The sequence below is a fragment of the Phyllostomus hastatus genome, unplaced genomic scaffold, assembly GCF_019186645.2.
Source record: "Phyllostomus hastatus isolate PE091 unplaced genomic scaffold, TTU_PhHast_1.1 phas_contig_38, whole genome shotgun sequence".
In the NCBI taxonomy this organism is placed as follows: domain Eukaryota; kingdom Metazoa; phylum Chordata; class Mammalia; order Chiroptera; family Phyllostomidae; genus Phyllostomus; species Phyllostomus hastatus.
This window is the reverse complement of record NW_025333869.1, coordinates 21,779,876-21,807,420: the sequence shown is the minus strand read 5'-3', so window position 1 is coordinate 21,807,420 and position 27,545 is coordinate 21,779,876. Positions and strand designations below refer to the sequence as shown.

At 44.8% G+C, this 27,545-nt stretch overlaps 1 protein-coding gene across 1 annotated transcript; it reads right to left on the bottom strand.

Annotated features, from left to right (window-relative positions):
* Positions 1–1,349: 1,349 nt before the first annotated feature.
* Positions 1,350–27,514, bottom strand: LOC123821157 (translation initiation factor IF-2-like). The gene is made up of 3 exons (XM_045842437.1): positions 27,170–27,514; positions 26,240–27,025; positions 1,350–3,166 (listed from the first exon to the last, which is right to left on the bottom strand). Exons 1-3 carry the CDS (start codon positions 27,512–27,514, stop codon positions 3,107–3,109), a joined length of 1,191 nt encoding a protein of 396 aa, XP_045698393.1. The 3' UTR covers positions 1,350–3,106.
* Between the last annotated feature and the right edge of the window lie 31 nt (positions 27,515–27,545).

Here is a 27,545-nt window from a genome sequence, read left to right as displayed (position 1 = left end):
AAAAAAAATGAGGTGACTTTCAAGGGTATCAACAAAAATAAGAAACCTCAGCAAAACAAGAAAAGAAAAAGCTCAAAGATTAAAAATCAAGATCTTTACAATTAAAGGTCCAGGAGTTATATAAAAGACTATAAAGATGAAAGGAAAAAATAGTGAGTAGATAAGTACATAAAGTTTTATGTGATTACTGAAATTTGGCTCTGGGTTTCCAGGAGGTCAAAGCAAAAAGGAAAATAAGAAACACAGTTAATTACAAATGTCACATAGTCCTTACAGGAAAGCAGAGCAACTTCTTAGAAGAAGTGAGACTCATTTTGCATGGACCTCCTTTGGGTCATGCAGCGGTGGACACCCCTCATGTCCTCCTCGTGATCAGGCGCTAGGCCTATGAAGGCACCTGCTTGGGAGATCCAGGAGATGTGGACCGAATATGCAGGTCACTGATGGTGGCTGCATTCAGGGATAAGACCTACATACTAGGAGAATGCAAGGACTAACCCCAACCTCATTTCCAAATTATTCTCCTTGCAAAGTAGAATGCAGGTGTTACATGTGGCTGAGAATTGGACCAAGATGTAGAAATTATAGCACATCTGTACAGTGGAATGTCATGCAGTCACCAACAGGAACAAGAGGGACAATACGTGCTGTTAGGAAAAGTTGTATAAGACGTTGTTAGGTAAAAAAAGCAAGTTGCAGAACAGTAGACATTGTATGATCATGCTTGGATTACAAGTGAAATAATAAAATAACACAGAAAATTTCTGGAAGGTTACATAAGAAATTGGTGACAGTGTTGAACAATGGGAGATAGAATTTCATAGTTCATCTGAGCCCTCCTTACTATAATTTTGTACTGCTTTTAGATTTTGAAAATAATTTTTAAAGAGTTAATCAAGAAAACAATGCAGTTTTGTTATGAAGCATGAAGCAGGTCAGTATTACTGAAAAAGTAAGACATGAAGGGAAAATCTGGATAAATGCATAACCAATGTCTAAAAGTAGTTATCTTGGAGAGGTAAGCTTATAGCAGACAACTTTCTAAATGAATTGTTTTTGTAACTTTTATAATAAGTAGGCATTACTTTCATAATAATAATAACAATAATAATTTAAAAAATTTAAACCAACCTGGGGACTGTCAGGTTGACTGCCTTTTTTTGAAAATTAAGAAGCCTGATCAAGATTTATCCAAATAAATGACTACCTTCCCTCTGTAGGGCACCAGAATCTGCAAACAAGACATGAATTTTTCTTAAGGAGACAATTGGGTTGTCTATTCTGGCACATGAATGAATAAATAATCTTTTAAAAAATATTTACTTGTTTATTTTAGAGAGAGGGGAAGGGAAGGAGAGAGAAAGGGAGAGAAACATCAATGTGAGTGAGAATTATTGATTGGTTGCCTCTCATATGCACCCTGACTGGGGACTGAACTCACAACTCAGTCATATTCCCTGACCAGGATTCAAACCGGCAATGTTTCACTTGGCAGGATGACACCTGACAGATAGCTACACCAGTCAGGGCTGAATGAATGATCGTGACCTCAACATTCTGGCCTCACAGAACCATGATGCTCATCACAGAAGGGGCTTGTAGTACAATCCATAGGCTGGTGTGCTTTTGTAAAAAGCATATTTAAAAATTGCTGTTGTTTTATGGTAATATAATATGTTTGAACTGTTAATGATTTTTTAACAATTCTAGGTATTTCTTTCTCTTTTTCCCCCACCCCCCAGGCTGGTCTGTGCTGCATACTTCAAGGGGAGAGATGGGACAGCAGAAAGAGAAACAATGGCTTGTCCTAGCTTTTACTTTCAAAGGCTTAGGGAAAAGGACCCAGAGAAAGAAAAAATAATGATCAGAGAGAATGTGTCACTCTCGAGATAAAAAAATAGGGACATGGGGGAGGATCCGGGGTTGGTGGTGCTGAGGGGGTTGGGAAATGCCCTGGTGAGGCACTAGGGAACTCAGGGCTTCCACTTTGAGAAGCTGAATCAGCTCAATATTCATTCTTGTTAAATGAATGAATGAACATATTTGTGTGCTTTATAGGCAGGTGAGACTGAACAGAGTGAATCTACTAATGACACCAATGGCAAATTGATGTCAGCCCATGGAACAGAAGGGACAAAAGAATCTTTAACATGCTCTTTCAGGCCAAGGCAGTACCTAGGCTCTCCCCTGCCACCCCAGCCAGGGAGCTTTATGAGGGCAGGAGCTATCTATCTAGTATGAGCTGAGTGACCAGCTCAGTCCCTGGCATGTGGCAGATACTCAGTCAATGTTTTCTGAATGGGCCAACGAACTAAGGTACAGAGAGAAGAGGGCAAGTGGCCCACACCTTGGGGTGCAGAGGAAAGGCAACATCGGGTGCTGACATATTCATCTGCCTCTTGCCTCAGCCCTTGGCATTAGCCAGTGATTCCCAAAGTGTGCTCTGTAGAACCCCAGCACCAATAGATATTAAGTGGAAAAAAGTTATGTGGTTCTACAGTCAAATAAGTTTGGAAAATGCTGGGTTAAATAAAGTTAAACAGGTTTCCTGACTTCAGTACTCTTAAGAGCCTTTAATTTGTGAATATGAATTATAACTGCAAGAGAAGGCTTATGTTTTGAAAATGTTTCCAAACTTACCTAACCACAAAACCCATTTTTCAAGGAGAAGAAGGGTTGCACAGAGTTCTCTTTGGGAAACATGGGCACAACCTCACCCCTATCAGAAATGGAAGGACTTTTGGAGAAAATGTAGTGCTATATTCCCTCTTCACAGGAGAGGCCAAAGAGGGGAAGTCCAGAGAGGGAAAGGGATAGACTGCAGGAAACACAGAAAATCAGAGTTGGGCTGGGCTAGAATCCAGCCATATCTGGCTCCCAGGACCCTTGCTGCTTTCAGTCTTGAGTTATGGGGATCTGAACCCCGGTTTTTCAGCCTCATTTTGTTCACTTGCATTCTCAGAGTCACAGAAACTTAGAATAGGAAAGCCCTTCCCTGGGGGTGGCCTGAGGCACAGTCTGGCTACTCATGGGTGCAGTCAGGTTAGTATGAAAACTTGAGAAGGGCTTGGGCATCCTCAAGAGTAGACATATCCACACGAAACCCTCACAAGTCCTGTAGGCTGCCGGTCCATGAGGTCTGCATCATCTCCATAGCCATGACAGCCTAGAAGGAAAAGGAAGTCAGTTAGCCATTCCTCACAGATAAATTGGAAACAGTTTTGTAAAACAAATTTTGTTTGTTTTGCAAACTAAAATTGATTTTCCAGGTCCCCAGTGAGACAAGAGAAGCAGCAGCAGCAGCAACAACAACAACAACAACCACCACAGGAAAGCCCTCAGAGATGTGGAAGTCCCAGTCCTGACCTCACTCCCTGCTTCTGGTCCCAGATTCCTGCCATGACGAAATTCTGGGCATGTATCCTGTACTCCGGAGCCTAATGCCCTTCACCCACACCTCCCTCCCTGCCTGCCTCTGCCCCTCCCTGACATAGGTATTCCTGTCCCCAAACCCTGGTTTCCAAAGTGTGGCCTGGGACCGACAATATCAGTAGCACCTGAGTACTTGTTAGAATTGCAAATTCTCTGGCCTCACCTCAAACCCACTGAATAAGAAACTCTGGGGGTGGAGGTCAGGATTCCGTGTTTTAACAACCCCCAGGAGATTTTAACTCATGCTGAAGTTTACGGACCACTGCCCAAAACCATACCACTCTGACAAGCAGCTCTGTGGAAAGACCTTTTTCCTTGGCCTTCCAGGTCCCCAGTGAGCAGAGCAGGCAACCTTAGTCAAAATCCTGGGAATCCCCTGACACGAGATCTTTAGAGACTCCTAAAGCCTAGTGGGTTCCAACCACTTGAACTTGGTGCCCCCTAAATCCTGAAGTTAATTTACACTGCCGCATTTCATTAATTGGTCTAATCGATAGAAGCAATTTTACAAAACAGACCTGGGCTGGGGAGATTTTTTAGGCTCCTATTGTAGATATCAAACACCCTTCCTGTGAAATAAATCATGTCAGGAAGAGGGCTATCTGAAGTTTGCTTTGGGGAATCTGGAAATATCTGAGTCTTAGTCCACTTAAGCCAAGGTGGGGTCTTTTTAGTGAATAAAGAGAAATGCTCCAATTGAGTGTAATAGCTTGATTCTAGCACATTTTCCTCCCAAATACATCTGCTTCCTGGGTTTCTATCCAGGTTGACATGGGCACAGTTCAATGGTGATTTCTGGTTGCTGCACTGAATTGAGTAATTGCTGGGAACACCATCACACAATGCAAGGTCTGCACAGCCCAAAGTGGTGGTCCTTGGGGCCCCATCCTCTTCATTCAGAAGGATAACATGACACCCTTTTTCCAACCCTCCACCCACTACTGGCTCTATCTGTGGGCAAGAGGCCCCTCAAATGTGCCCACTGGAAGGATAAGGTGGCTTGCTAGCTGCTTGTCACTGAGAAATGAGGCCCTACAAGTCTCCATGTTACATCTACTGTCATAGCCCTGCTCCCATTGCTGCTCTGTTCCTGGGGGAGGGTGTACATAACTTGGGCACCCATCTCCTCACTCATTCGCCCACCTACTCACTCACCCACCCACTCTCTCAGCTGGGGTGGCAGTGCCGGCTGCTGTGGCAGCCCTCCATCCATCCTTGTCATTCAGGGGCCTCTGAAAGTATGCCTGTCAATATAATGCACAGCCTGTTGAGGGGAAGTGACATTTTGAATAGTGGACACTTTTCCAGGAGCATTCATCCTAGGTCAGCCTCATGATAAATAAACACATTTGGTGTTGAAGTCAGCAGACAGGATACAATGACTGAAATGCAAGCACAGATGCAGTACCATGAGGCTGAGTTGATGGGGTGGAGGTGGGATGCAAGGGGCAAGGGGAGAGGGAAGGAAGGCTCGGCTACCAGATTTGGGGGAGAATCTGCTCCCCTTCCTCCTGGTATCTTTGGGGAAAACAAAGTAAAAAGGATGCTGCCATTTCCTTTTATCCCTGAACCACAAGAGGGTCCCTTCTTCCCATCACCCCCTTTGTTCCTCACCTGTCCCTCCCCACCAACAAAATACCCAGTACCAATCTTAATTACCCCAAACAGCGCCCTAAACAAAGTATTTATAAAGCTTACTGTGTTTGTCTTCCTGTTCCTATTAATAAAGTCTGGGAATGTAGGAAAGAAATACGGGTGGGTGACAGGGTTTTTAATGGTGCCTCACCTTAAATGCATTTTAAAATATGTAAATCAATAAAAAAATTATTTGTAATAGCAGCCTAAGAGTGCTGGTTAGCCTGGCACAGAGTGAAATGCATGCTACAAGCCCTATTACCATACATCCTGGGAGCTGTAGTTAGGATTAATCTGTCAAAGGGGATGGTTTAGTGTTGATGAATATGACATGTGACCATTAACGATGTTGATTTTATCTCCCGAGATTAGCATGATTTACTTCGGATGGATAATAATGTCATTTGCTTGATGCAGTAGATCTGTTTACGAGCTGATTAAATTGTAAGGCCTTGCCTCATTTCATGCTATTTGGTTTACAGCTTCATTACCACAATCACAAAAGCTGGGGAAATGTCCCACATTCCATGTCACAATAAATCACTGCTTCACGTTGCTGGGATGGATTTTAGCAGTTCTGCCCAGCAAGGACCATTCTTGGCTCCCCACTAATATGTGATCCAGAATACATTAAGGGAATCTTCAGGAACACTGGAATGAGATGGGGCAGGAATCCTCTTGGATCTTTTAATTGAGATTAACAAAGTCCTTGAGTAATTAGCTGTAACAAATTACCGTATTATTTAGACAGTGAAGTCACTGTTTTTGTTGCAGGGATGATTACCATAAATATGCAGAAAAGTGACACTCAAGAAACCAGAGGGAAGCTTGGAAGCAAATTTTATTTTCACCCTATTATCTTGTGCTCTGGGACAGGGGCAATCTGAATGCAAGGTAGGTAGGAGACCCGTGTGTAAGGTCCTCAACCCTGTCATGCTTCTTCAAAGTGGAATGGGATGGGGTGGGCACCACACACCCTACCACAGCACTGGCCTCCTCAGTACCTCTGGATGAAATGTGGCTGAAGTGGAGGAAAGAGAGGAGAGCACCTGGCACTTGGGTCAAAAGGGAGATGTGTAAACCCCAGGTCTGTTCACTCCACGCCAACTCTGAGCCAGACTGAGCTGGCAGGGGGGTTCTCTACTCTGTATGTGGGGGAAAGACGGGGCTCTTTACCCCTCACAAATGGTGGTGGGGGGGGGCAGGCTGGAAACAAAGTCCTGAAATGACTTTGTCTATTTTTCTTACCTTTTTTAAAATTGAATTTATTGGAAAGGTCTGGGTTAATAAAACCATACAGGTTTCAAGTATACAACTCAATAAAACATCACTGCATACTGTCTCAAGTGCTCACTATCCAAAGTCAAGTCTCCTTCCGTCCTCATTTGTCTTCCCTTTGGCTACTTCCCCTGCTCTCAACCCCCTTTTCTCTGCTATCACCATGCTGTTGTCCGTGTCTATGTGTCATATACACATTTCACTTAATCTCTACTTTTTTCACCCAGTCCCCCAAAGGCTGTCTACATTGCTAATAACACTTCTGATTTTTTACCACCTGCCTGGTCCTGTTCTCACCACTGACACAATCCTGTGAGGCTAGTATTATTATCCCGATCCCCTGTTATAGATAATGAAACTGAGATTCAGGGGAAGATTAAGTGATGTGCCCAAAGTCACAAAGGCAGCCAGTGACAGAATTGAAATTTGAACTCAGGCAATGGGGCAAAGATTATATTACAGTACCTATATGCTGAGATTTCTCTTTGGTGCAAGGTGAAGCCATTTTATTAGAGGCATAAGGAGGGAGAATTTTTAAGACTTTTGGTTCTTATTCCTGAATTGAAGCCTTTGACACTGAATCAGTCCTGTCTAACAGAGAATTTAGGGTCAACAGTAATCAGGAGCACTGAGGTCAGGTTTTAAATGGGAGCTGTAGTAAGATTTTTGTGATGAGAAGATGTAAGCCTCTAGCCCCTCAAGGCCAGGCCTATGAAAATAGAAAGCAATGATTTTAAAGGTTAAAGGTGGCCTTTCTCTGCTTCACAGCTCAGCATCTCCCTAGGTCACCAATGGGTAGAGGAGAGAATTTGTTGCCCTCTGAAAGTTCTGAAGATGAGGCAACTCAAAAATTCCAAGCTCATGTATTTTCACCTCTGAACTTGAGGTGTGGCAAGTGTCTGCATCTCTTAACCAGAACTCATTCATCACTGTGTCCTTATAGCAAAGACCACTAGTGGTCTCCAGTCTCCATTCTCCCATTTTTCCTGTACTAGAATGCTGATTTGTAATTGATTTTAGTAAAATAAAGTCTACATTTCTCAGCCTCTCTCCATGATACATAGGCCATGTGACTAATATGGCAGCCATTTATTGTACACCTACTCTGGGCCAGGTGCTGTGCTAGACATTGGTGGGTTTAAAGATACTTAGATGCAAACCCACTCCTTAGCCAGCCAGGCTGCTGGTCTGTTCATCAAACATTGACCTGGCAACCTGTTGGGTACTTAGTTGATCTGTCAATAAGCATGCCAGCTATTTGATCAGTGGCCAGACCCTCACATGGGCAGTCATTGGTCCTAGTATTGAACTCTCAGGGTGCATAGATGAAGGAAGGTCCTTTTACCACAGTCCCAGGATGTGTAGAGTTTGATGCAAGTCATAGGCATTAATTCCAAAAAAATCAATACACCCTTATCTTATAACATACACAAAAATTAACTAAAGATTTAAATGCACGATCTGATGAAGTAAAATTGTTTGAAGAAAACATAAGAAAAAGCTCCTTGACATTGGCTTTGGCAATGATTTTTTTTGGATAGGGCACCAAAAGCACAGGCAACAAGAACAAAAATAGACAAGTGGAATTGCATCAAACTAAAAAGCTTTCTACAGCAAAAGAAGCAATCAAAAAAGTGAAAATGCAACCTATAGAATTGAAGAAAATCAACTTCCACTCAAGATGGAGGAATAGGTAGACACACTTTGCCTTCTTGTGTAACCATAGATAGAATTACAACCAGATCTCAAAACAAATAACACCCAGAACCATCAGAAAATCGAGCTGTATGGAAGTCCAACAACCAAGGATTTAAAGAAGCCATATTCATCTAGATGGGTAGGAGGGGCAGAATTGTGGAGATGGGTGGAGAGGTGGTGTGGCACAGAGAGGCAGCAGTGGAATGGACAGTCATATATTCACGTGTTGTGTATAAAAATTGGGAGGGATACCTTGGGAGTGAGCAATCCCAGCCCCAGGCCAGATGGCACAGCCCAGTTCCACTGCCGGGAAGGTAAATCCCCACTACCTCTGGTTGTAAAAACCCAGTGGAGGTTGGGGCAGTGGAATAAACTGCTGGATTATCACTGCTTAAAGAGCTCAGATGGACTTAGAACATAGGCAAACCCATCTACCCTGGTTTCACCACCAGGGCGGCAGCTAGCAGGGCACAGTCATATATGGGAAGTGGGTAAAGTGACTGGAAATGAGTGAGTGCCCAGCAAACCTCCATAAGCCAGGCAGTGGCATTGTACCCTCTCAGAGTCCTCCCCCCACACAGAGCCACAAAGCAGTGATGTGGGTTGCCCCACCCTGGTGAGTACCTAAAACTCTGCCCCATACAATTTGCAGGTTCCTCTTCTAAGACAAGGAGTCAAAGAAGCTCTACCTAATACACAGAAAAAAAAAACACAGAGAGGAAAGACTTATGGCCAAGATGGAGGTGTAGGTAGACACACTGTGCCTCCTCATACAACCAAAAGAAGGACAACAATTTAAAAACAAAAAACAACCAGAGCTGACAGACAATTGAACTGTATGGAAGTCCGACAACCAAGGAGTTAAAGAAGACACATTTATCCAGACCCATAGGAGGGGTGGAGACAGGTAGCTGGGCAGAGAGGACTTGTGGCAAAGCGGTGGCTGGCAGACTTAGCGAGGTGGCAGATTGTGGACTGGGTGGTCCCACATGCACTCGCAGATAAACCGGGAGGAACAACTGGGGAGCAGGATGGACTGTGCAACCCAGGGCGCCAGTGTAGGAAAATAAAGCCTCAAATCACTGATTGAAAACACCTGTGGGGGTTGAGGCAGTGGGAGAAACTCCCAGCCTCACAAGTGAATTCATCGGAGAGACCCACAGGGTTCTAGAATGTACACAAACCCACCCATATGGGAATCAGCACCAAAAGAGCCCAATTTGCTTGTGGGAAGTGGGGGAAGTGACTGAAATCCGGCAGAGAGTGGAGCAAGTGCCATTGTTCCCTCTTAGACCCCCTCCCCACAAACAGCATCACAACACAGTGATGTGGGTTACCCTGCCCAGGTGAATACCTAAGGCTCCACCCCTCACTATGTAACGGGCATGTCCAGAACAACAACAACAAAAAATGGCCCAAATGAAAGAACAGATCAAAGCTCCAGAAAAAATACAAATAAGTAACAAGGAGATAGCCAACCTATCAGATGCACAGTTCAAAACACTGGTAATCAGTATGCTCACAGAATTGGTTGAATTTGGTCACAAATTAGATGAAAAAATGAAGGCTATGCTAAGTGAAATAAAGGAAAATGTACAGGGAATCATTAGTGAAGGGAAGGAAACTGGAACTCAAATCAATGGTGTGGACTAGAAGGAAGAAAGAAATATCCAACCAGAAAAGAATGAAGAAACAAGAATGCAAAAAAAATGAGGAGAGGCTTAGGAACCTCCAGGACATCTTCAAACATTCCAACATCTGAATTATAGGGGTGCCAGAAGGAGAAGAGGAAGAGCAACAAGTGGAAAAATTATTTGAACAAATAATAAAGGAGAACTTCCCCAATCTGGCAAAGGAAATAGACTTCCAGGAAGTCCAGGAAGCTCAGAGAGTCCCAAAGAAGTTGGACCCAAGGAGGAACACACCAAGGCACATCAGAATTACATTGCCCAAGATTAAAATGAAGGAGAGAATCCTAGAAGCAGCAAGAGAAAAGGAGACAGTTACCTACAAAGGAGTTCCCATCAGACAGCTAATTTCTCAAAAGAAACCTCACAGGCAAGAAGGGGCTGGAAAGAAGTATTCCAAGTCATGAAAGGCAAGGACCTACATCCAAGATTGCTCTATCCAGCAAAGCTTTCATTCAGAACAGAAGGGCAGATGAAGTGCTTCTCAAATAAGGTCAAGTTAAAGGAGTACATCACCACCAAGCCCTTATTATATGAAATGTTAAAGGGATTTATCTAAGAAAAAGAAGATAAAAAATATGAACAGTAAAATGACAGCAAACTCACAGTTATTAACAACCATACCTAAAACAAAAACAAACTAAGCAAACAACCAGAATAGGAACAAAACCACAGAAATGGAGATCACATGGAGGGTTAGCAACAGGAGAGTGGGAGGTGGAGAGAGGGAGAAAAGGTACAGAGAATAAGTAGCATAGATGGTAGGTAGAAAATAGAAAGGGGGAGAGTAAGAATAGTATAAGGAAAAGTAGAAGCCAAAGAAGATATATGTATGATTCATGGACATGAACTAAAGGGGTAAAATGTGCGTGGGAGGGGGTATGCAGGGCAGAGGGGACTGAAGGGGGAAAATGGGACAACTGTAATAGTACAATCAATGAAATATATTTAAAAACAAAATAAAACACAGACAGGCTATTGAATTGAGGAGACAAAGAAATATGGCCCAAATGAAAGAACAGAACAAAACCCCAGAAAAAGAACTCAACAAAATGGAGCGAAGCAACCTATCAGATGCAGAGTTCAAAACACTGGTGATCAGGATGCTCAAAGTACTCAGTGAATATGGCAAAAAACATAAGGGAGGAAGTGAAGGTTACACTATGTGAAATAAAAAAATATACAGGGAACCAACAGAGGAGAGGATGAAGCCAAAAATCAAATCAATGACTTGGAACACAAAGAAGGGAGAAGCATTCAATCAGAACAGCAGGAGAAAAAAGTATTCAAAAACACAAGGATAGGCTTATGAACCTCTGGGACAACTTTAAAGGTACCAAAATCTGAATCACAGAGGTGCCAGAGGGAGAAGAGGAAGAGCAAGAAATGGAAAACTTATTTGAAAAAATAATGAGAGAAAACGTCCCTAATTTGGCAATGGAAATAGACATACAAGTCCAGGAAGCAAAGAGAGTCCCAAACACCTTGGACCCAAAGAGGACCACACCAAAACACATAATTAAAATGGGAAAGGTTAAGGATAAAGAGAGACTCAAAAGCTGCAAGAGAAAAACAGTTACCTACAAAGGAGTTCCCATAAAACCGTTGGCTGATTTCTCAAAAGAAACCTTGCAGGCAAGAAGGGACTGGCAAAAAGTACTCAAAGTGATGAAAAGCGAGGACCTATATCCAAGATTACTCTATCCAGCAAAACTATCATTTAGAATGGAAGGGCAGATAAAGTGCTCCCAGACAAGGTAAAGCTAAAGTAGTTCATCATCACCAGACCGTTATTACATGAAATGTTAAAGGAACTTACTTAAGAAAAAGAAGATAAAAAACCATGAACATTAAAAAGGCAACAAAATCACAACTATCAACAACTGAATTTTAAAAGTAAAAACAAACTAAGCAAACACAGAATCATATATATGAGAATCATTTGGAGGGTTATCAGCTGGGAGGCTGAAGGGGAAAAATGGGGGAAATGGTGCAGGGATCAGGAAGCATGATTGGTGGGAACAAAATAGACGGGGATATTAAGAATTGTATGGGAAATGGAGAAGTCAAAGAACTTACATTCACGACTCATGGACATGAGCTAAACGGGGGATTGCTGGAGGGAGGTGGGGTAGCAGTCAGAGGGGGTAAAGGTGGAAAAAGGGGAAAACTGTAATAGCGTAATCAATAAATTCTACTTAAAATAAAATAAAATTAATAAAACTAAAAATAATTAAAGAAAATATTTCAAATTATATATCAAATAAGGTGTTAATATCCAAAAATATATAAGGAAATCATTCAGTTTAATAGTGAAAAAATAAATTACCCGTTTAAAAATGGGCAAAGGATCTGAATAGACATTTTTTTCGAAGAAGACATATAAATGTCCAACAGGTGGGTCAGTTGGTTGGAGTGTCATCTTATACACCAAAAAGCTGCATGTTTGATTCCTGTTCAGGGCACATACTTAGACTACAGGTTCGATCCCTGGTGGGAGTGTATATGGAAGGCAACTGATCAATGTGTGTGTCTCTCTTTCTTTCTCTAAAATTAATAAACATATCCTAGGTGAGGATTAAAAATAAATAATAATAAACAAATGTCCAACAGGTACATGAAAAGTTCACAACATCACTATTAGGGAAATGTAAATCAAAGTCACAGTGAGATATCATCTCACAGTTGTTAAATGGCTATTATCAGAAAGATGAGATAAAAAGTGTTGACAAGGATGTGGAGAAAAAAATATCCTTATACACTCTTTCTGGGAATGTAAGTTGCTGTAGCCATTATGAAAAACAGTACGGAAGTTCCTAAAAAAAAAAAAACAAAAACCCACAAAAAAACAAAAACCAAAAAGCCCCCAAACCAAAACAACTAAAAATAGAATTGCCATATGATCCAGTAATCCTACTTCAGGGTATGTTTCCAGAGGAAATGAAATCAGTATCTCTAAAAGATATCTGCACTCCCAAGTTTTTTTTAAATTAGTTTTTATTGATTTTACTATTATAGTTGTCCCAATTTTTCCCCGTTTGTCCCACTCCACCTAAACCCCCCAGTCTCTCAGGCCATCCACACCATTGTTCATGTCCATGGGTTGTGTGTATAAGTTCTTTGGCTACTCCATTTCCTATACTGTACCTTACATCCCCATGGTTATTCTGCGACTACCTATTTGTACTTCTCATTTCCCTCACCTCTCCCCTCATTGCCCAACACTCCCTCTCATCTGGCAACCATCAAAATGCTCTTTGTATCCTGTCTCTGTTCTTCTCATTTGCTTAGTTTGTTTTTTAGGTTCAATTATTGAGAGATACGTATTTATTGCCATTTTATGTTTCATAATTTTGATCTTCCTTTTCTTAATTAAGTCCCTTTAACATTTCATATAATAACAGTTTGGTGATGATGAACTCCTTTAGTTTTATCTTGTCTGGGAAGCGCTTTATCTGCCCTTCAATTCTAAATGATATCTTCACTGGGTAGAGCAATCTTGGCTGTAGGTCCCTACTTTTCATGACTTTGAATATCTCTTGCCAATCCCTTCTAGCCTGCAAAGTTTCTTTTGAGAAATCAGCTGACAGTCTTCATGGGGATGCTCCTGTAGGAACCTGCTTTTCTTTTGCTGCATTTAGATTCTATCTTTATCTTTAACCCTTGACATTTTAATTATGATGTGTCTTGGAGTAGAACTCTTTGCATCCATCTTGTTTGGACTCTCTTTGCTTCCTGGACTTGCATGTCTATTTCCGTCACCAAATTAGGAAAGTTTTCTTTCATTATGTTTTCAAGTAGATTTTCAACTTCTTGCTTTTTCTCTTCTCCTTCTGGTACCCCTATGATGTGAATGCTAATGTCTTGAAGTTGTCCCAGAGGCTGCTTACACTATCCTTGGTTTTTTGGATTATTTTTTCTTCTTGTTTGGTTGGTTGTTTTTTGCTTCCTTATGTTCCAAATCATTGATTTGATTCTCGGCTTTATCTACTCTACTATTGTTTCCCTATAAATTGTTCTTTATTTCAATTAGTGTATCCTTTGTTTCTGACTGGATCTTTTTTATGCTGTTGAGGTCCTCACTGCATTCTTTGAACATCCTTATAACCAGTGTTTGGAACTCTGTATCTGATAGGTTGTTTATCTCCATTTTGTTTAGTTCTTTTTCTGGAGTTTTAATCTGTTCTTTCATTTGGGCCATGTTTCTTTACCTCCTCATTCTTTCAGCCTCCATGTGTTTGTTTCTATGTATTAGGTAGAAGCTGCTATGACTTTGTGTCTTGGTAGCGTGGCCTAACATAGTAGGTGTCCTGCAAGGTTCAGTGGCACAACCTCCCCTATCACCCCAGCTCGGTACTTGAGGTGTGTCCTCCATGTGGGCTGAGTATATCCTCTTTTTGTAGTTGAGCCTTGATTGCTGTTGGAAGATCGATGGGAGGGATTTACCCAGGCCAGTGAACTGCAAGGACTGGCTGTGAGCACTGACCACCAACCTCTGCTCTCCATGGAGGATCAACCATGCATGGGCAGGGTGGTGGTGGTCTGACATGGTCTATAGTTGTCCACTGTGTGTGAAGGCTCTGGGAATTCCCAGGTGGTGCAAGCCAAGGTCAACCCCCACCTGTGTTCTGTCCAGGACCACCCTACACAAGCTGTAGAGAATTCTGAGATGTCTGCTACTTGCACTGGACTTGGAGATTCCCAGGTGAAGCCAAACTGTGAATGTAGGCTGGCTGCTGCTAGTGCCAGGCCTGGGTCCATTTAACAAGAGGTACAGGAGGCTTACTTAGGCCAGCTTGTTTGATTGACGTGAACCCCAGCTCGTAGGGTCCGCAGTGTTATGGATGAGACAGGACAAATTCACACAGACTACTGAGTTCTGGGCTGATGTGCACATACTCCAACCAAGTTGGTGTGTTGTCCACAATGACGGCTCATAGCCCTGGGTCCCTGTGCAGGTGCCAGCTGATACAGATCCCAGATCATGGGGTCTGCGACATTGTGGATTAGGCATGAGAAATTCACATGGACTACCGAGTCCTGTGGAGGAAAAGGGACAGCATGGCTTCTTTCCCAGGAGAAAAAGCCTTGGCCCTTGCCTTGATCAGCTTTTATTGCTTTTCTGGTCACATTACATGATGGTCTTCATTTACTATGCACAGGTTCACTTTAGGTAGTTACCTTCTACAGAAAACAAAGGAGAGGATGCCGCTAATCACATCACAGAAGAAGGATATTTGCAAATGCAAAGGGAAAAGTAGTTGAACTGGTTACACTGGTCCTTGGAAGGTTTAGCATGGATTTTAGGAAGTTACAGTAAGCACTTGCTACCTCAATTCAGGGTGAAGGGTTTTTAGCAAAAGCCAGTCTCATAGCAGTCTAGGTACAATGCAGGCCTGATTCCCCATGGGAAAACCTATTTTTGGGTGTGGGTCCTGTCTGGGCCCACACCACGCAGAACAGTCTCCCATATTTGATAGGATTTAGGATGTTGTGGTGCACGAGCCAAGACCAGCCATTCATATGGAAAAGTCATGGTTAACAGTTTGGGCGAGCTTGTAAGTTGGATGGGATGGAGTCCCGGGGGATCTCTAGTGTGGGGCAAAAAGTGTTAGCCAGGTTAATGCAGTCTCAAATATGGCACTGGCCTGCTGACTCTGTGGCTCTGTGGTTCTGTGGTGGGGAGGGCTCACAAAGGGACAGTGGCCTCTGCCCGCCTTTCTGTTTGAGCAAAAACTGACCCCCAGCTCTCACCTTGATGACAGACACTTCCGTTCCTCCCTGTATGCCTCTGGCACCTTTCAAGTTGCTACCCCAGTGTTAGAACTTAAAGATAGTGGATCTGAGTAAGTCTATGTGTGGGTTCTTTAAGGAGAACTGCTTGGGACTCCAGAAATTTCTTCCACTGACTCAATACCCCTGGTTTTTGCAGCCAGAAATCATGGGAACTGATCTTACTGGCACTGGAACCCTGGGTTGGGGGACCTGGTATGGGGCTGGGACTCCTTGCTCCCACATTATTCCTCCCAAATTTTTATGCACCAAACCAGCCCATATGTATGTGGGACCAGCTCATTCTATGTCTCCACCCCTCCTACCAGTTTGGATGAATGTAGTTTCTTTAATTCTGTAGTTGTCAGACTTCCATTCAACTAAATTTCTGACAGTTCTGAGTGATGGTTGTTCTCTATTTTAGTTGTAATTTTAATGTGGTTGTGCAAGGAGGTGAGCTGTGTTTACCTATGCCACTATCTTGACTGGAAGTCTCTGTATTCCCATGTTTTGCAGCATTATTCACCATTGCCAAAAGCAATGAAATCCACCTGCATGTTCATGGATGGATGAATGGCTAAAGAAAATATAATACACAAACACACACAAAAAGAAAAAATAATGCCATTTGTGGCAACATGAATGATACTAGAGGATATTATTTTAGTGAAATAAGCCAGACACAGAAGGACAAACACATGACACCACATATATAACAAATCTAAAATAGTCAAGCCCATAGAAGCAAAAAGTGGTGGTTGCAGGGACTGGGGAGTGGGGAAAATGGGGACATGCTGGTTAAAGCATACAACATTATGAATAAGTCCTGGGGATCTAATGTGCAACATGGTGATTATAGTCAAATAATACTGTATTGCATACTTGAAATTTTCTAACAGAGTAGTTCTTAAGTGTTTTTCACCACACACACAGTACTTTTGTGAGGAAATGAGTGTGTTGGTTAACTTCATTGTGGTAACTGTTTCACAATGTGCCCCAATAATGCTCTGGCTGTGCAGCTGTGCCAACTGCCCTACCAATGCACCTTGTTGGTGGCTCCTGGCCCTGAAGCCATGTCCCTGCTGAGCTCTGTTGTCCTCCTAGGATGTGGTTCCTCCAATCACCTTCCATCCCCTATTCCCTGGGTCTACCTCTTGGTCACAGAGCTTTGTCTATGACCGTCATCCTTCCAAGTCTGACATTTGTTCCTTAGGCAGATATCAAAGGGGAAATGAATATATTAAAGGGAATGTGGAGACTTTCCATCCCTTGGGTTTCGGAAGCCCTGTGCTCTACTTCCAACTGTCTGCCACCAGATCACCCTTTTGGCCTCTGGGGATGAAGGGAGAGATAAGGGGTGCAGACTTGGAATCCCTTTTGTGGGGTGGACTATGGAGCCAGGCCAAAGGCCCAGATTGAGGGGGACCAGAGAAGCAGCCATCTTGAGGGTCCAGAGGCTGGTCAAAGCAGAGAGCTGGGGGCTAGGAACACAGATAAGGGATGTGTCCTGGTTGGAGAAGGTTACAAGCAGGAGACAGATAGGAAAGTTATGGGGGCAGGTAAGGTTGGCCTAGAGTCACTGCTTTTCTGTGTGGCTTGGGGTATTCTCCTAGGATGGAAAAAGGGATTATGGCCTATATCATTTACCTATTGTTACAAGAAAAAGACTCCCAGATTTAGTGGCTTAAGACAATAACAACATTTATTTTGTTTATAAATTGGCAATTTGGCCCCGGCTGGTGTGGTTCAGTGGACTGAGCACCAACCTGAGAACCAAAGAGTCACTGGTTCGATTCTTGATCAGGGCACATGCCTGGGTTGTGGGCCAGGTCCCCAGGCAGGGGCATGCAAGAGGCAACTAGTCAATGTATCTTTCACACATCAATGTTTCACTCCTCTTTTTCCCTTTCTTCCCAACTCTTTAAAAATAAATAAATACAAATCTTTAAAAAAGAAATAACTAAATTGGCAATTTGAGTAGAGCTCTGTGGGGAGGGCTTGTCTCTGTTCCACTCAGGGTCAGTGGAGGCAGCCCAAAGGCCAGGGGCTGGAATCTGCTGAGGCTTGTCACTCCATGCTGTTGGTTGAGGCCACCTTTGGCTGGCACTTCAGCTTTAGCTGTCACCTGAACACTGAAACGTGGCCTGTTTATGTGGTCACTTGCTTTCCTTACAGAATGGGGTTCCAAGAGTGAGCATCTCTAGAGGAGGTAGTATCATATGTCCTCACAACTTTGGAAGTCATGCAGGATTACTTCATCTCTGACCACAGACCTGCCCAGATTGAAGGGAAAGAAACTTATACCCTACATTTACACAATGGAATACTACACAGCAATAAAAAGAAGAGATTCTTACCTTTTACAACAGCATGGGTAAAACTGGAAACTATTATGCTAAGTGAAATAAGCCATTCAAAGAAAGACAAATACCATATGATCTCACTTATAAAGTGGAATCTAATGAATGAAATAAACTAACAAGCAAATAGACTCAGAGGCATGGAAACATGGAACATACTAACAGAAGTAAGAGGGAAAGGGTGAAGTGGAGACTGATTTAAGGAAAGTAAAGGGATTAGTCAAAGAACATGTATGAAGGACCCATGAACATGAAAACCAGTGTGGGGATTGACTGTGGGGGTCAGGCTGGGTGGAGGGGGACAAAGGGGGAAAATTGGGATGACTATAACAGCATAATCAATAAAATATTTTTAGAAACTATAGTAATAAAAAAAGAAACATAGACCCCACCTGCCAACGGAGGTGTGTCAACTTCATAGTGTAGGAAAGGTACACAGAATGGTATACATTGGTGCCACCTTCTTTGGGAAATAAAATTAGCAAAATATTCCTCATATGCCTTTCCCAAGATTCAGGATAATTTCTTAGTTCAATTTCTTCTATTTTCTCTCCCTGGGTACATATCACTCACACCCCAGGTTTCAACTCTCTCTTCTCTGCTTACAACTCACAATTTACATCTCCAGCCCTAACTTGCTACAGGCATCAGAAACTCAGTCCATTAAAAACATATACTCTGTATCTCTGGGACAAAGCTTAATCTCCCTTGGAATTTCTGCCAGGTACCCAGATGTGACAGATTCCTGGTTAGCCTTCCATCCCCAAATCTATTCTCCCCACCTTTCTTGCACATGGCAGAAACTACATTTCACAGCCTCCCTTGCAGCTGGTGTGGCCAAGTGACTATAAATAACTCCTCCCTCACTTGTTCAAAAGGATATCGCATTCCCTGGACTTCCTATCTCTCCTCCTGCCCTGGGTGGGAATATTTGATCACACCAATGAGTACAATGTGCTAGGGGATGAAGAAGCATAAAGACATAAGGGACTTGGACCCCTGAATGACATCATAGAGGACAGCAGCCTCCCCACCATAGATCATAGAGACTAAAGAGAAATTTTTATTGGCTTTAAGACACTGTATTTGGGGGTCTCTTTGTTCCTGCAGTATAGCCCAATATCAAAGACTTCTGCTCTAAGACCTCTGATGGCTCCCCATCACTTATCAAAGAATAGGACACCATATCTTTCCACAGCATTCCCATCCACTGCCTCTGCTACAGCCACACCCTACCAAACACCCTCATGGGATGTCCTGCCTCCATGACTTTGATGCCACTGGTTCCTCCTCCTGGTTTCCAAGCCCCCCTATTTTCTACCCAGCAAATGCCTATTCAGCGTCCAAGCTGAGATCAAGTGCAGTCTCCTCCCCAATGCCAGTCCAGGAGAATTTCCACATTGTCCTATGGGAATTAGGATGATATGGAAATCCACTGTGCCTCCGCTGATTATAGCCCTATCATAGCCCAAATGAAGGCAACAGTTGTTCGTGTCACCCACTAGTCTGGACATTAAGTTATCTGAGGACAGACATCATGTCCTGGTCATCTTTCCACTATCTCCATGCCTAAGAGAATGCTATGTATGCAATAGGTGCTCATTACATGCCTACCAGTTGAACACTCACTTTCCATGGCTGGAGGCTCACAACTCTGGTCAGTAGTCTTGCCACAGGTGGACAAGGTTGTCTTCCCTCTCACCTTGAGGACTTCCCCAGGGAACCCCAAGGGGAGCAGGAGGGGCTGCCCTTCCCACACAGCAGCCATGGGCATTCTGTCAGCTCTGTGGGCAATTCCTGTGAGTTGAAATACACAGGTGTTTTAGGTATGGACTTTGGAGTGAGATAACTCTGGCCTTGAGTTTCAGCCCACACTTATTAGCTGTGTGACTTTAGGCATATTACTTAACCTCTCTGAATCTCTATGTTTATAACATAGATCTTTTATAACATAAGAGTAACATAGTACTTATCTCCTAGAGCTCTTGTAGGGATTAAAAAAGATATAAAGAAATATAAAGTTCTTGGCACAAGGAAACTGTTCAGTAAATGGTAATCATCATTGTCATCACCCAATTTCTTTCCCATGACCTGAGATTCTGCTTGGTGGGAGGGTATCAGGGCAGGTTCCATGTGAGGCCTGGCCCACTTGAATCTGAGTTGTGGGGTGGGGTTTCTCTACAATCAAAATTCAGAGAACGTGCATTGTCACGACTGTCTGAGCTGTTTGCTGGGTGCTCCCAAAAGTGAAAGGGAAGGTGTAGGGCTGGTACCTAGTGGCGCAGTATGGAGGGGCCCACTGCCTGTAGCTAACCATACAGGGGCAGAGTTAAACTAGAATTGGCTGCCATCAATAGCCAAGAGTCCAGTGTTGGGAGTACAGAGCTGGGAAGGATACAGAAGCTTCTAGGCAGCCAATGGCTCTCCACATGAGGTGGGCTGCCAGAATAATTTCAATTGGTTAGTCTGCTGTGGTGTAGAGTATCTGGACCTGTGTGAAAGAAGGGTCCAGACTCCCAGATGACCAGACTTGTGTCCTAGGAGAGGGAAGGCACTGAGGCAGCTGGAAGATGACTTGTGTATGGTGGGGTGAAAGAAGGAAGCTACATTCTTTCTAAATACCCCCACATACTAAGTCTGGGGGCAGCAAATCATATCAAAATCCTCCTCACTGGCAGGGAGGAAGATTCTTGCTTCCCACTGATTCAGGGCATAGGTGGCTGGATCTGGAGACTGTAGCCATCTGAGTGGGACTAGAATAAGTGGGTCCAGAGGCATCCTGGTAAATGCTCCCTAAACAGCACTATAGAAGGAAAAGCCTTCACTTGTCATGTTTGCCAATTGCTGTGGTGTAAATACTTCCCCTGTGGCTGATTTCGGCCTGTCAGTATAATGCCACAGAATGAGATCTTGGAAAGGGATGTGCATAACTGGCTCATGGGAGCCAGTATAAGCTGATTGTACAATAGCACACTACTAGGCCTGACACCTGCATTTAGGGAGAAAGTCAGATATGTGAAAGGCTTCAGTGTGCAGAGAGATAAAGGTTACTGTGCAGTGGTGAAAAGCACAAAAATAATGGTCCTGGAGTTTAACAGCCTATAACAGAATCTCATCTCTGCCACTTGCTGGCTGTGTGACCTTGGGTAAGCCACTTCATGTCTTTGTGCCTCAGTTTCTTTATCTATAAAGTGGGGTTAAGGATAGTGCCCATTTCATAGAGTTATTGTGAAGGTTGCACAGGTTAATACTGGCCTGTGATAGGTTGACATAAATGTTATTTATTAGAGTTAATCACACAGAGTAGTTGGAATGTCATCTTGGTCAGAACAATTTTAGAAAGGAAACCAGAGTCCCTTGGGGCATTTCCCAAGGGCATGCTCTTTTTATATTTAAAGCTCAGGTTTCCTTCAAGATCAAAGATTTAAAATCTGCCAATCCATGAAATACTTGAAATTATTTTCCCAAAGTTGTGTACTGAGTTCTATAAAGAGGGCCATCACTTTTATCAAGTTCTAGGAGGAAGGAAGGAAGGAAGGAAAGGAAAAAGAAAGAAAGAAAGAAAGAAAGAAAGAAAGAAAGAAAGAAAGAAAGAAAGAAAGAAAGAAAAAGAAAGCAAGCAAGCTAGGTCGATTTCTGTGGTTTCTGCATTCTTTCCTCAACCCACACAATGCTTGAGAATTAGTGAAATGGAGTGAGTAGAATTCCTACACCACAGGAATTGCCTCTGGAGGGTCTGGAGGAGAGATGTTTGTAAAGTGCATGGAAAAAAAAAGGCAGAGACACAGAGAGACACACAAAGAGGTCAGCCCAGAACTCTGAAATGTCTCCCCCTTGTTGAGACCTGAAGCTGAAGAAACTTCTAGAAACAGGGCAACCAAAACACTTACATTTCCTCACCTCTGTTCCTGCTTTCTCCTTACCCCTTCCAGTCCTAAGAATCTCCTCTTCCTTTTCCAAGTCCCCCTCCCCCTGCCCATACCCTCAGGAACCAGCATAGGTGTGCGTTGAGGGCCACCACTGTGCAGGTGTATGAAGGCATGATTGAAACTTGCTTAGGTGTTGCTATGATTCAGTGATACCATTTGTGTTCTTCTGGGTCATGGTTTGTTTCCTTTAGGTTTCCATAGTTATGCTATAATTATTTAAGGTAGGGTTGGTGCAGAGCTGATTTAGCATCAGTTTGCCTCTGTTTTGAGTTGGAGGCTTTATTCAGTTTTTTTGTTAATAACATGGAAGGGGATGGGAAGTAGGTTTACAATGTTTCTGCTTTTCCACCCCATTGTTTTTTTGTTTTGTTTTGTTTTTTAAAAGATGATCCCTTCTTCCTGGCTTTGTGTTGTGTGCAGGGTGCAGGGCTGAGATGAACAGTTCCCTATCCAAAGTTCTTTACAGGGCTAAAAATTACTTTTGACAAATCCCACTTTAAATCATTACAGAATACAACTCCAGGCATGTTAGAGAAACAAAACCCACTAACCTCAAATTACAACTTCTGCGAGCTTATCAAGTACCACTCCTTCCCACTTTATCAACAAGAATCTGTGGTTAGAAGTAGAAATTGATATCCAGTGACCCTCTGGAAGGACATCGACAAGAGAGCTTTCTTCTGACTCCAGTTCTGGGTGAACTCATCTGTATTTTGCAGGGGAGTCTGTTAATGTTCTGTCCCGACTTCCAACCATCTCACTCCCCTGAGTAATGGAACCCTGAATTCATTTAAGGCAGCAGTCTGCCCAGCTAAGCATTACATTTCCCAGCCTCCCTTGCAGCTAAGTATGGTCATGTGACTCAGTTCTAGCCAATAAAGTATAAGCTGAAGAATGTGTGTGGATTCCAGAAAGACTCATCAAAAGGGAGAGGACCCTTTTACTTCTTTTCACTCCTTTCTGTTGTTTGGAATGAGGTAACAGTCCCTGAGCTCTAGCAACAATCTTGGAATCAGAGATGACATGAGGATGAAGTCTTCTTGGTTGGGCTAGCACAGCTGTAAACATAAGAAACCTAGGTTTCTGGTGGTTGAAGGCCATTCTTAGCCTGAACTGACCACCTCCAGACTGAGAGAAAAGAACATTTATCTTCTTTAAGCCACTATTTAGGGTCACTGTTATTGTCAGCAAATGCAGTTCCTAACTGATGCATGGAAGCTCACCCAGCCCCTGGTTCTGTGCTGTGGGCAAAGACATTTCCAGTTCCTCTAAGGCCACTACCACTTTTCCTCCTACTCTCTTTGGAAGAATCATCTTGCACGAGAGAGCCTAATTCTTTCCCATCTCCCTTCCTTCTGTCTTTTGTTTTTTTGTCCCTCTGTCTTCCCCCTTATCTCCCCCTCTCTTCTTTCCTTCCATTTTCCTCCTTTCCTCTATATTTATTGAACATCTACTATGTAGAAATAAGTATAGGAGATAGTCCCTCTTTCCCAGTGTCTCAGATTCCAGGACATTAGGCAAATGTAAAAAGAGTATGATGGTGAGAGGGACAGGTGCTACAGGAGCAAGAGAAGGGCATTGGATCCAATGGGAATGATGGGGGAGGGAGCTTTCAGGAGGAGGTAGCCCTGGTCTGAGATTTGAAGCAGAAGTTTTGAGTTGCTGGAAGTTAGGAAAAGAAGGCAGAGGACAAAATCCCAGGCACAGGACTAGCACAGTGTGGCACAGTGATTAAGGACATAAGCTCTGGAACACAGACATGCTATTTCTCTCCAGGCCTCAATTTCCTCACCTGCCAAATGAGGATAGTAATAGTAATAGGACTAGATGAGTTCCTAGAAAGTAAGTGTGCAATACATGCTACTTATTAACACTATTATTGTCAGTAAATGTGCTGCTCACCTATGGTATGCTAAATCCTTTATCAGTTTTGGAGCCAAGTTTCACACAGACCGTAAGTGACTTGTCCATTGTCACACAGCTATGAAGGGGTACCGCTCAAACCTAAGTGTGCTCATCCCTAGTCCAGTTGTCTTTATACCTCTACCCTCTGCCTTTGCAGTAAGTGCCAAAGGAATGCAAAGTGAGGGAAAGATCAGTGTTGGTGGGGAAAAACCTGGAGGGCTTCCTGGAAGAGATGAGCTTTGAGGGAAAGGTTGGGTGGAAGTCATTCCAGGGAAGGAGTATATGATGAATACTACCAACCAAGGTGTTGAGGGGCTAGCTGGCCAGCAGATATCTGAACTGTGAAGATTGGTGAGACAAGGTAGGACAAATAGGGGACAGATCAGAGGATAAACCATAATTACAGACATTCTGATGGCTAGGTGGTGGAGTGAGAATCTGAGCCTGTGGGCCACAGTTAGTTCTGGAGTAAGAGAACTGGTTATAATAAAATGAGACTTTGGGAAGAAAAGAAGAAAACAAATCTGTCTTTACTAAGAGCCAGGACAGGGCAGACAGTATTCTTCATATATATTATTTCATTTGAGCCTCACAATAACACTATTAGGTTGGTATCAATGTCCCCATTTTACAGATGAGAAAACCAAGGCTTCAAGTTGAGCCAGTGGTAGAGTTAAATTTTGATTTAGAACAACCTGTCCCCAAACTTGTACTCTTTCTACTGTACCATGTGGTTTTAAGTTGTTTTCACTGTCACAATGTCCTTTGTGCTGTGGGTGTCTTTATCAGGTGCTGCTGTCACCCAGGGGCTCAAGAGTCATTTTTACAACCGGACACCTCTTGAGCAAGCCCTGGGGTCACACTGGGTGGAGAGGGCTCCCTATCCCTGGGGCTTTGGGGGATTCCCAGCACAGCATATGGTGAAGTACTTGGGCTCTGGGTCTGATAGAAATGGGTTCAAATCCCAGCTCTGCTGTGTACTCACTAAACTCGAGCAATGTCCTTAACCCCACCAAGCTGCAACTGAGGCAGGGTGGAGGGATGAGCCCTGGATTGGTTCAGACTTCGGCTGGAAGTGACAAACACTTCAGGCAGTAAAATGATAAGATGTCTGTATTCATTTCTGAATAATGGGGGGAAGCAAGTTGGAGGGGGTCAAGAGGAAATACAGTTAGCCATGAAGAATTAATTACAGTTGCAGTAAGTACTGTGTGGTGAGTTTAAGGAGGTCTATTATACCATTTTCTCTATATCTGGTTCTGGGTGACCTCACCTGCATATGTTTGGAAATCTCTATAATGAAAAGTAAAATAATAATAACAGTGAAGTCTTAAAGAACAACAATAACAAAATCATGTCCACTACCCTCTCTCTCAGCTAAAACAGAACCTTTAGTTCCCAGGTATTATTATGTTTGAAACCTTCTCAACTGAGAGCAGCCAAGGTGACTCCCTGCATGAACCCCATCTCTGATTAGTGTGTGACTGCAAGCTCCTGTCCTTCCCTTGCTGAGCCTCAGGTTCCTCATCTATAAAGTTGAGATGAAGACTCTAATGACCTCATGGAATTGTTGTGAGGTTTGAATGCGATGAAAGTGCACCTGGTTACAGTCCATAACAGAATGAGGTCAGCCTGAGCTTTGCAGTCACTCTGAGCACGACTACGCCTCTAGCCACAGTGAGTGAAGACTCTAAGCCAATATGTACATAAGAGGACATCAGATGGCGTCTCAGGGACAGGCCTCACTTTCTGGGCAACTTTTCCAACGCACAGGGTTCATCAGCTAGAAGGGTTTTTCGTCTACCTTTCCTTACAGCTTAAAAGTCACCCAACATAAAGACACCAGAGTCACTCAGTGTCACCACCAGAGGTACAGATGGGGGCAGGGACTGAATGGAGGGAAAGGCTTCTGTTGGCCTTGCCACTGGCGTCCTGAACTTGGCCTCCAGTTCTCCATCTGTGTCAGGGGCTGGTAAAGAGATGGACAGTACTCGATAAATGGTTAGGCCCTAGGAAATAATCAGTGGGTGAGAGTGAATGAATGGGGACCACTTCAGTATGACAGACAAGGTGACCTACCAGAACCTGCAGGGTGGCGGTGGGAGCTCTCAGGATTGAGGAGTGGTCGTGACACCTGGGCCAACTCCTCTCAGATAGGGAAAGAAAGCAAGAAGAACCCAACTGTAGGAGCTAGAGCAGGTGGAGAAGCTCAGAGGACATGGTTTGCAGCAGGAGAGGAACAAGGAGGACACTCTGGAACACTGCTCCAAAGCTGAGCGAAGGTGGAGGCGCCGGGTCCCAGGACGACCACCCAGGGGGCCTGCACACGGGCCTAGGTTCCGGGCCTCCTCTGCTCCATGGGACTCCGCAGCGCCGCCTGGCGGACAGGCCGCGCTCCGCTCGGGGATCAGCGGCCGCAGACCCGTGAGCCCGGATCCCTCTGCAGTTCAAGAGAAAGCCCGAGAGAACCCGGGCGCGCGGCGGGGAGAGGCGTTTGTTCCCCGAGGGCGCTCGCACCTCGGCCTCAACCCTCAGCACTTACCGGCACCCTCTCTTCTCTAACCCTGCGCCCAGGATGACTTAGCTCTGTCCAACACGTCGGGGGATGAATTCTCCCCCAGCCCTCGGGCCCCCAGTCCTGGAATTTTGCTGCCACTGAGTAGTTACTGCAGGAAGAAGGTCTCATTAAAATTTTAAGGAGTTTGGTTTTGATTTTTGTTAATGAAATACCAGGAGTGGGCACAAAGGCGCAAACGTGCCCAGTCTGTCCCCCTGCGGGTCCCAGAAATCCCGGGGCTGGGGAATTTCTAGATCCATCTCCGCCGGAACCCGCGCGGGCGTCCGAGGCGTGGCGGCCCCGGGACCCCTGTTTGACGACGCGAGGCGAAGAAGGGCGAGGGTGTGGAGCGCAGGGGCGTGCGGCGGGTGCTGGTGAGCGGCGGGTGCTGGTGAGCGGGTGAGCCAGGGCCTGGCTTTCCCGTCCCAAGCCGTGGGGCGCGAGGTGGTCGCGACTCGGGCCGCACGACCTCCTCGAGCGTCCTCCCCTGGCACTTCGCAGCGGGGGTGCTGTCCGTCTGAGAGCCCGGCGGCGGGGACGAGCTTCTCCACGGGCCGGGCTCCCGATGAGCTGAGGCCCAGCCAGGCCCAACCGAGCCTCACTCGGCTGGACCGGAGTGGGCGCAGCGTTGCGGCGTCCCCCGGACACCGCCCGCCAGAGTCCTCCTTGGACGCCGGCTCCCGTTTCCGGAGTCGGGGGGTCCAGGCTGGAGGGTCCGAGGCGCCAGAGGCTGCCCTCCTCTGGGTGTCGGCGTCCGAGCCGGAGTCTCCACTAAAGTCCTCTCAGGGCGGAGGCCTGGGAGCTCCCCGCCGCGTCCCGGAGGTCGCCCGGGCTGCTTTGCGTGCAACCCGGGAAAAGGCCCCGCAACCGTGAGGCGCACCCTGGGAAGAGGTGGAAAATTTCAAAGTCACCAACCTCTGAGCAAATGGCGGCGGGAGCGGCGCGGTGGACCGACCGAGGCTGGAGGCCGAGGGCGGCCTCTGCGCAGCAGTGAGCCTCCCGAGGCTGCAAGAGTTTGACGCCGAGGAGGGTCGGTGGCTGGAAGAACCCAGAGCGGCCTGACCCAAGGGAGAGGGGAGTTCGGGGTGCGCGCTCGGCGACGCGACTCCGTGGTCCCGGGATCCCAGGAAAGGCGCGCTCTGGGCCCAGAGCTCCCGCGGACCTGGACGGTGAGCGCCCAAACACCCACCAGACCGGAGTCACGCCCAGGCCTGCAGTCTGAGCGTGTGTGTGTGTGACAGAGCGGGAAGGGGGGGGCATGCCCCACACAACCCCCCACCCCCCTCCGCCG